This window comes from Condylura cristata, unplaced genomic scaffold (assembly GCF_000260355.1).
Source record: "Condylura cristata isolate star-nosed mole 26May11 unplaced genomic scaffold, ConCri1.0 scaffold00013, whole genome shotgun sequence".
NCBI classification, from domain to species: Eukaryota; Metazoa; Chordata; class Mammalia; order Eulipotyphla; family Talpidae; genus Condylura; species Condylura cristata.
In genome coordinates, this window is record NW_004567114.1 from 1,219,488 (window position 1) to 1,229,353 (window position 9,866).

Genomic DNA, 9,866 nt, shown 5'->3' on the forward strand with positions numbered 1-9,866 from the left:
TGCTGCTGCTGCCAGCGTCCATCTCGCCCCACGGAGCTTTCTGCTGTAAGGAAAGCGGCTCGCCGGCGACGTCCTGGGCCCCGGGTTGGGTCAGTATTCACAATATGTATCTGGAGCACCCCGGCGTCCGCCATCGGCACCCCCTGTGTGTTGGTTAAATGTCTGCACGCCCTCCGCCCCACCAGAGCGGGGTCCTTTCCTCCTCCCCACCCCCCTCCTGCGCGTCGTGTCATTGTTTACTGCACGTCCCGGGGAAAGTAAGTTCCATGAAAACGTCTTGGTCTGTCTGATAGCGCGTCACTTCATCCCCCATTCCTGGGTTATGTGGGTCAGTTGTATTACTGGAAAATGAATGGAGTCACTGAAATTTAAAGGGGTTAACGGGAACGGGGACATGCTGACAGGTAAAGCGCTGCGCAGAAGCAGTGCGTGAGCTGGGAAGCAATGGGCGGGACAGAGGCCCGAGGCTCTGGGCTGTATTTAGTATTCGTCCAGTGGCTGGCACTGAGCCCTGAAACTTGGAGTCTTCCTAAGTGTCTCACTGGTTAATGAGGTGCTTTTGGGCTGCAGCTGTGCTCGCCACGGTCCCACCAGTGCTCCATGTTAGGCGAGTTTGGAAACTCCAAAGTAACCTAAGGATGGGGCAGGCTGCCAGGAGAACCAGGAGGTGGTGAGAGGGTTGGAACTTTCAAACTGATTTCCAGGGAGGGGAGGGGAGGAGACTAGAGGTTGAACAGTCACCAGGGGCCAATGATGTCATCATTCGTGCCTGCTGTGAAGAATTCATACAAGTGCAGAAGGGGTCAGGGAACTCAGGGGTTCAGGGACCCTGGCCCCCTTGGAAGCCTGGCAGTTCTTTAGATCCTTTTACAATAAGCTGCTTGCCTCCTGAGCAAGCGCTTCCCAGAGTTCTCGTGCTGCTTTTACCAAATCAAAGAAGGTCATGGAGACCCCCTCATCCGTCCCCCCTTGGCACAGGGACATCCTGGACTTGGGAGTGACCTTTGACCTGTGGGATTGATGCTCTCTCCAGGAGGGTGGTGTCAGAATAGAGTTGTTTGCTTGATGCTGTTGGAAAAAAAGAGGCGCAGTCCTCACCATCACAGACACTGTCAGACCTTGTCGGACGCCAGGACCTCGGGGCTCAAGCCCTGAAGATAAATCCGCCATCACGCAGGCACTCCCGGCTTGCAGCTGATGTCCCCAGCGGTTAGTGACTTGGCTGAGGTGGCACAGCTGACCTTGGTAGACTTGAGGTTCAGACCTGGTTGTCGGGCTTCAGGGTCCCCCAGTGAATCTGCTGTTGTGTCCTGAATTTGCTAAGGCGCCGCTCACAGAGTCTGGACTTGGCCCTGGGAACCAGCAGGAGATTTGGAAAGTCCCAAGGAGAGGCCGGAGGGCCTGAGAGCCCAAACAGCTGGGGGGTTGTGAGGGGCGGGGCTGGCCCAGAGGAGACAGGGTCTTGGTGTATCTTGGCATGGAGGGTTGGGGGGGGGGGCTGCTCACCAAGGGAGGAAACTCCCCTTCAGGCAGAGCGCATGGCATGTGCAAAGCCCAGCTTTTCAAGACCTGCCAGTGGTCCCTTTCAGCTGGATGTGGGGTGCAAGTGGGCGGTGCTCTGTGGTAAATGGAGGAGGAGCCAGGTCCCAAAGGACTCCTGACTCCCTCTGCAGCCCCTGCAGTGACGGAGGAGCTTGTCCTGTCACTGACTGGGACTGACAAGCCCCTGTGAACCTCAGATTTCTCACAATGTCTGAGACAGGAGGTGGGAGAGCTTCAGGGTGGGAACTCTGGTGTTCCAGCTGAGTGCCCCAACTTTGACCTCCCAACCACTCAAGCGCTCCAGTGCCTAAGGTAGGATCGGGTGGAGGGTTTCAGCTGGGACAGAGTTCCACTCTCACTGGTGAGTCTGAAAGGGTAAAAGCCATTTTGCTTTGTCTTGTTCCAGGAACTTTCATGTCCATCCAAACCCCTTAGTTTCCTCAACTCTTTACTCTCAGGAGATGTAGCATCCCTGGGAGCTCTACTGCTGCAAGTCAGAGGACACGAGCCCTCTAACTCAGGCCCTGAGTTTCACAGTAATTGTTCCTTTCACCCCCTGCCAGCAAAGACCCCCAGAAGTGCAACGCCCAGAAAGCCTGTCTTGTCTGTCAGCGCAAGAAAAATCAAGGACAATGCAGCTGACTGGCATAATCTGATCCTGAAATGGGAAACCCTCAATGACGCAGGTTTCGCTACAGCGAGCAGCATCGCCAACCTAAGAATCAACCTGTCGTAAGTATGGCGATGCTCCTCGTGCCCTGCGCCTTTCGGGGCTGGACAGCAGTGGCCGTGGCGTGGCCGTGTGGCACATGTGGGAGACAGGCTTGCTTTGTCCCTGCCGGCGCCTGCTTACACAGTCGCGGCAGTGACCGAGGCCACGGGCCTGGGGGGTGGGGCGGTAGGGCTCCTCGTGTCCGACGCCGCGTGGGCTCTGCCTGTGTCCCTGGCTGGCCAGCCCCAGCCCTGTCGCCTTGGGCGGGGAAGCGTGCGCGGGCGCTCCGCTGTCAGAGTCGGCCTTGTGCCCCGCCCTCAGCGCTCAGCCCTGGCCGAAGGGCTGGCGGGAAAGCTGAGGGGCGCCCAGTCCGCGGCGACGCCTGGCGGCCTCCGTGCGGGTACGCGTGTGCTTCGGCAGGCGTCCTCCCCTGACCGCCGCGGGGCCGAGGCCTGGGGCCTGGGAGCCGCTCAGCAGTGATGTCACGTGCCGCACGGGAGCCTCCCTGTGCACTGGCACCGTGTCCCCCCGTCCCGGTAAGAGTGGCCCCGTCGTCTCCCTGGGCCCCACTGCCCTGCCCGCCACATCGTCGTCATGGTTGCTTGATCCTGCCGCCAGGCGGCGGGAGGCTGCCCGCTGGCTGCAGAGCCTCGCTGGCGAGCCTGCCGCGACGCGGCCTCCGCGTGTGCCCAGTAGGCCGCCATCTAATTCTCATAGTGGGGGGCTTTCGGGACACCCGGGGAGCCAGCCAAGCACTCACAGAGTCAGAACTCGGAGCCTCTCAGGAGGGGAGGTCTGCTCCCCAGCTGTGCCTGCCTGGTGAAGCCTCCGCGGAGCCCGGGGGACTGCCAGGGTTGAGCACGACCTCACCGTGAGCCAGATGGGCCGCGCCCAAGCCAGGAGATGGCAGCCCTTGAGCTCGGGGCCCTCCAGACCTCGTCCTGTGCCGCTTCACCTGCTACGTTCCTTCCATGCAGGCCCAGCGCCATTGCCGAGTTTTCTGCAAGGCCGTTACTCTAACAAGACGAGCTGAACTTACTCCCCCCTTTCTGTTCTGCCCAGGAGTAAAGACGAGATAGAACTGGAGGGCAGCAGCCCAGCTTGCGGTGACAATGCAGAAAAGATGCTTCCGGAATACAGCCCCGAGCTGGAGACGCTGTGTGAGGAGCTGCGGGCCACCCTGGATGGCCTGGTGAGGCAGAGGCGCCCTCCCCACCCTCACCCCCCCCGCTCGGGGGTCCCCCTCAGCCTCCCTCCCTGCTGCAGGCCACAGTGGCCCCTGTTGTGTGCCCCCCAACCACCAGGGCAGGGTGGGTGCGTGGCCAGGCCGTGCGGATCACAGACACTGAACTTCGTGTCTCTTTGACATGTCACAGACGTTGGTTTTTTTAAACCTCATTGACAAAGTAAAGCCGTTAAAAACCAGCTGCGGGCAGGGTTCGGCCCACGGGTCCTCCCCTTGCATCTGAGAAACATGAAAGGTTTGTTTCTGAGGCCACACCAGAACGCCGTGGCCCACAGTGTGGACCCGACACTGACCGCCTGCCAGGCCAGGCTGGGCACACTTGCGCTGGGGAGCGGAACGCAGCCCGTGGCAGGTGGGCTCTTGGTATTTTAGCCTTCTTTGAAGGAACGTCTCTGTGAAGTCTTTGGTGTGGAGCACTGTGCCCAGGGACGTCTGGAGCGTCCCAGGCGCAGCAGCGTGAGGCGAGCCAGAGTGCGCCTCTCCCTCGGCCGCCCGCGGGAGGCAGGCGGCTCGGCCGTGCGTCTTGCTGGGGCCTGGCTTCGCCTTCGCTCGGTGCGGGCGGCACCTTGCGTGAGCTCTGGCAAGTGAGGCTGTCAGTCGAGGCCAGCGATGCAGTTAACGGTCACGTACGTGAATTATTGCGGTCGTCGTCTCCTGAAAACCGGCCACTTTGTTTCTCTGACTTTCCAACGTTGACCCAAAGTCCAGTACTGAAATCGCTGCACTGCGCAGCTCCAGCCCGGACTGCCTCCAGAGTGCCGTCGCCGCCCGGTGCCTCGGGCGTGCCAGGTGCCCAGCACCTCTGTCCTGGCCTGCAGTTTTCCTGCCCAGCAGAAAACATCATAGAATCCCAAAACTGCTAGAAGGAGGAACCTTTTTTTTAATAAGTGTAAATTTACTTTTCTTGCCATGGGGACTTTTTTTTTAAAGACTGACTTACTTACGCACACAGAACTGGGGTACAGGCCAGAGGTGCAGGGGCGGTGAGAGGCCTCACCAGAGACAATGGAAAGCAGAACAGACCAACTGACGAAGGACACTGCTGAGGGGAGCAGCGGGCAGTCAGGAGAGGTCTGCCGCGCCATGTGGGCCACTCCCTGGTGGGGGATTGAACCCGTGCTGCGGGGGCTTCGGAGAGTTTCACAGTGGGGACTTTTAAGGGCCACTCCGAATGTGTGTGACAGTATCACGAGGAATACTTTGCCACGTTGAAGGGACTTTTACAAATGCAAGGGCGGCCACGCTCTCAGGCGCTGTTGGCCTGTCAGCTCACAAGATGCTCGAGCTCTCCAGCACCCACAGAAGGGTGTGGGGCCCGGGGAAGGGGTCGCGCCCTCCAGGTGGGAGCGCACAGCTGACAGCTTCCATCACGGGGGCCGTGGGCTCCTGCCTGAGCCCCCGACCCCCCCACGGATGGGCAGCCTGGGAGGAAGAGTTGCGTCCAGAAAGCCAGCAAGCCTGGAGGACAGGCCAGCAGCAGTGTGATGTGGGCAGCTGCACCGGGGCTCTGGAAACCTCCAAACGGGACCAAGTGAGGGCGGCCTGGCCTGGCTGGCAGCAGGTGACCCCGGGCTCTAAGTGACTAAGGTCAGCTTGAGCCTGGCTGAGCCGGTGAGTGCCCAGGAAATGAGGCGCCCTCCCCCAGAGCTCCGGGGGAGCCCCTGCCCCGCCAGGAGGCCCTGCATATTCATGAGGCCATGGCATAATTTTTAGGACAGCTTTAAGTTTCCAGAGGTGCAGATGGCGTATCCTGCAAGGCACCCCCACGCCCACTATTCACAGCAGCCCTCTCCGATAGCGGGGTGCGCGTCACAGCGACATGGGGTCACCAGTGCAGCTACAGCAGCTCAGTGGCCATCTCCCCAGGGCCCTGGCCCTGCCCAGGCACCTGTGCTGGACACCACCTGACCTCAGTGCTTGCATCGCCTCTGGCTCCACAGCTGGGATGTCCTCAGAGGGCCTCTCAGTGCGGGTCTGTGCCTCCCCAGAACAGGCTGAGCCGAGGGGTTGTGGCGGGGGAGGTGCCCTCCCCTCTGGGGTCCGGCCTGCCCTGGGCGTCGCTGCTCAAGGGACATCAGGCCTTTCTACATTGCCCTTCGGAGGAGTCACTGCACCCCGGAGTGAGGGCCGGCCCCCATGGGAGTGTGCAGACACCCTGGAGCCTGTCCCCGTCAGGAGTCGCGTGGCCGCTTCCCACGCGGGCGCTGCGTGTGTCCTCCCGGGGAACCGCGAGCTGCTTTCTTCTGTCTTCGACCCCTTTGGCTGCTGGTTCTGTTGGCTCTTGTTTCCCTCGTCAGTTTTTGGTTTTTGTTTTTCTTCTCCCTTCCTGGCATGGCAGGACCCTCCAGGCTCCCCGTCCACCTCAGCCCCAGACTCAGTCTTTGCTCCCGGGCCCTTCTCCACTGAGAACAGGGTGCTAAAAACCAAGATCTGGGTACTTGTTGTCGGACACCGCATTTCTCCGCTGCCATGAATTTGCCTGTGGTTTGGAAATGAGTCTGCATTCTGTGCGCAAACCAGATGTTGCCGCCAGGAGGCCATTCCTGTTTTGCTTGCTTTCCTCCGGTCTTCAAGGATTTTTTCAGTCCTCTGCACGAGGTGTGCGTGGCCGCTGCCGTCAGGCAGGTCTCTGGCACCACGTCCCAGGAAGGCCACTCGGCCAGCGGCGCTGGCGGCTTGGGCGGAGGCCGTGTCCAGGCCCGAGCCCGCTGGCGAGAGCCGGCACCCAGGCTGGGCTGCCATGGGCAGGTCCGGGGCTGCTTGTCCTAGTGACCAGGCAGAAAGCGCCTCCGGTCTTCAGAGATGTTCAGCTTCGGCCCAGTGCGTCCCGAGTGACCTGCACCTGGAGACGGGCAGGGGCTGGGGTACCGTCTCCCTGAGCTGGTCGAACCCAGGGCGCCGCCAGGCAGGGCTGTGAGCAGGCTGGGCTCTGCGTGCGAGGGGGCTGGGGCCCAGTGCGAGGTCTCGGCGGCCCTGGCCTGTCCCTCCTGGCTCAGCGTCTTAATGTTGCCGGCTGGGGCCAGACACCATGGGCCCAGCGCCTGGGGCTGGCCGAGCGAGAGCTGTGACTAGGCGCTCTGAGGAGGCAGTGCCCGTCGCCTCAGCCGTGAAGGTGGGGCCGGAGGACAAGGGCGGGAGGAGATGAAGACTCGTGGCGATGGTCTCCTCGCCCCTCAGACCTCTGCTACTCCTGCCTGAAGTCGGCCGCCTGACCTGTTTCCTTGACAAGCCCGGCCTGGCCTGGCCTGCTCCGCCGGGGCTCCCGGGGGCTGTGGCCCGAGCTGACCTGCCCGAGCCGGCGGCCCTGCGGGGACGGGAGGGCCCGGGGAGGGCTGGGCGCGCGCCTGGTTTCCTGCCTGCCAGGCGCCTTTCGTTGTTGCCGTCTACAGGGGAGAAACCCAGGCCGGATGTGGAGGCGCCTGAGCTTGGTGAGCCCAGGCGCCTCTGAGCCTGGGGCCGGGCTGCCCGCGGACGCACTGGGGAGCCTGGCGGCTGTGTGCAGGGCTCAGGGCGCTGAGAGGACTTGGTGTCGACAGTCGGCCTCTTCGCTTTGGAATCCTTAGTGTTCCTGAGTCTGAGACCTCGGTGATCTCAGAATCCTCACAGCCCAAATTAATGTCTTTCAGACCAAAATACAGATGAAAATGGAAAAGCTGTCTTCTACCACCAAGGGCATCTGCGAGCTGGAGAATTACCACTGCGGGGAGGAGAGCAGGCGGCCCCCCCTCTTCCACACGTGGCCCACGGCCCACTTTTGTAAGTGGGGAGCGCTGGTGTTGTCTGGAGCTGGGGCTCCGGAGCACACAGCTCTGGAATCCAAGAGCACCCCGGGGGCGGGAGACGCACGTGCCCTTTCCTCGTTCAGCCGAGTGTTGAAGGCAGGGCCAGGAGAGCGGCTGCCCTCTAAAACCGGCCGGGGCGGGCCGCCTCCATTTCTGCCGGAGGAGGGGTTTTGTTTGAACTAAGTGTGAATAGCGTAAACCAGGCTAGCGGGACACCGTTACCTCGCCGGGCTCTGAGACGGGCTGCTGCAGCCTGAGGGGGGAAAGAAAGGGCAGGCCCCTCGCGGCCCACCGGCGGTCGGGCCACCGCGCTCCCCCTCAGCGTGCGCCCGGGCGAGGTGCCCGGGCTGGCAGCGTCCCCGGGCAGGCGCCCCCTGCGCCCCTGTTAAGGGCGCGCGTGTGTTGCAGACGAGGTCTCGCGCAGGCTCTCGGACATGTACGGCCGGGAGCTCCGCCTGAAGCGCGCCATCACGGACGAGCTCGCCCACACCGAGGCCCGCGGCCTGGCCCTCTGCTACCTGTCCATGTGGCTGCACCAGCCCTACGTGCAGAGCGACAGCAAGCTGCAGCTGGAGAGCCTGCTGCTCGAGACCGGCCACCGGCCGCTGTGACCGGGCGTGGGCCTCCTCCCAGCTGGAGACCTGTGATACGAGTTGTGTGTATTTGAACGTGGGACGCGTACAGACGGTGACCGGGTCAGGGTTTTTACGTTACAACTAGCTACGTTATTTTAAGTTGTAAAAGGCTTTTACTTCTGTAATGGCAGATGGCTTAAAATGCCATCATCTGGGCCCTCCCCGGTGGCGCAGCGGGTCAGGGCGCAGCACTGCAAGCCAGCTGCAGCTGCTTTAGTGTGGGTTTGATCCCCGCCCTGGAGGGGACCCACAGGCCGCGGCAGACCTCTCCTGACCCGCCCACTGCTCCCCTCAGCGGTGGACTTGTCAGGTGCCTGTTCTGCCCCCCACTCTGTCTCTGGTGAAGCCTCTAACCGCCCTTGCACATCTGGCCTGTACCCCAATTCTGTATGCATAAATAAATAGATCTTTTTTTAAAAATGCTATAACTTAACTGTGTAAAAATGACCATCATAGTGGTGAAGCGACCCCGACCCAAGAAGAGGCCTGTGCCGGCCCGCCAAGGGTGTTTGCAAGTGAGGCAGCCACCAGGTCTGCCTGCCACAGCCCAAAGCCCACACAGGCAGCCTCCACTGCTTCCCGGGAGCAGACTCAAGGCACATCACCCCATGGGGTGTGGGGTGCAGCCGCCAGACACAAAGTGTCTGCTGGAAAGAGAAAGGACCCCAGAATACTGTGCCAGGAGTGTGTTGAGACCTTTAGGTCGTCATCAGCAGCTACTTGGAAAGCACAATGTTAGGGGAACACGTGGAGAAGACAGCTGCACTACACACTCATTGATAAAATCAGGAATTCAGACAGGAAGCATCAGCAAACTCAAAGACCCGAAACCCTTGTAAAATGAAGCAGTGGCTCCCCCTGCCCCTCCCCCCCCAGTGGGCAGCCAGAGCCCTCCTGGCCGCTCAGGCACGAGATGGTGCATCCTTACAAGGCACCTGTCCATCCAGGCTGCACCGGGGCCTCGGTGCCCGCCCTGGGGACGCGGAGGAGGCCCAGGGAGGCCCCGGCGGGTTCACCGTCCGCCTTACCAGGAACAGTGTTGGCCGAAAGGAGGACGCGGGGGCCGCTGTGCCTGGCTGTCTCCCGAGGGTCACCGGAGTCCGGCCCTCGCTGTCGAGGTGGCTAGCGGGCCCACGCTGCTGGGGACTGGGCCGAGCGACGGCTTTCCGGGTGCTGGCGGCGTGTGCAGCCCACCAGGCCGTGGGAGCAGCCCGGGGCGGGCTGGGCGTCCCGGGAGCCCGGCGTGAGTGCAGGAGCGATGAAGTCGCCGGGGAGCCGACGCCAGGTCCCGGAATGAGTGGTGCTCACACGGCAGTGTCCGCTGGCCCCGAGGTCTCGCCAAGGAGACGGTAAAGGAATAGAGCCTGCAGCAAGCGCAGCAGGGGTAGGTACACGTGCTGAAGACGCCAGTGCAGACGTGACTGCGGGAAGCGAGCCCACGGCACGCACGCACCATCAGCGCGTCACTCAGGCTGCCGTAACGTCTTTTGTGGGCCACGCGGGCCCACGGGACCCCGGCGCGTGTCAGCCATTGCGGGGTGGGGCGTGCTCAGCCTTCCCGGCCGCCAGCATCAGCGACGACACCTGGGGTGGCCCCCGGCACGGTGAGTGCAAGCGGGCGCAGCAGGGCCCAGAGATTGGGCATGTGAGGGCGGCGGCAGGGGTGGGAGGCAGCAGCGACCAGCAGAGGGGCCGGGGGCACGCCAGAGAGCCCAGAGAGGACGAGGACCGCCGGGCTGTGCCGGCCCCGCCTGCCCTGTGCCTGGCCGCCTCTCTACGGAAGGTGGGGGGATCACCAAAAGCCTGAGGCGGCCACCAAGGCACCAGGCCGCCTCTACCCGTCTGCCCAGTCATGGAGCACCCACCCCGGCCCGCTGGTGCCGCAGCCGCTCACGCTGCTCTGGGCGCCCCGGGAGCCCTCCTGGCCGGCAGCCGCACATGGGCTGACT

At 62.6% G+C, this 9,866-nt stretch overlaps 1 protein-coding gene across 1 annotated transcript in view; it reads left to right on the forward strand.

The window, feature by feature from the left end:
* CINP (cyclin-dependent kinase 2 interacting protein) overlaps positions 1-8,133 on the forward strand; it is an 11,368-nt gene extending 3,235 nt beyond the window's left edge. Inside the window, exons 2-6 of the mRNA XM_012724372.1 lie at positions 51-89; positions 2,106-2,274; positions 3,317-3,446; positions 7,127-7,256; positions 7,691-8,133. Of these exons, the coding sequence (XP_012579826.1) occupies positions 51-89; positions 2,106-2,274; positions 3,317-3,446; positions 7,127-7,256; positions 7,691-7,893 (671 nt within the window). The 3' untranslated portion in view covers positions 7,894-8,133. The remainder of the gene's footprint in view (positions 1-50; positions 90-2,105; positions 2,275-3,316; positions 3,447-7,126; positions 7,257-7,690) is intronic.
* Positions 8,134-9,866: the final 1,733 nt, after the last annotated feature.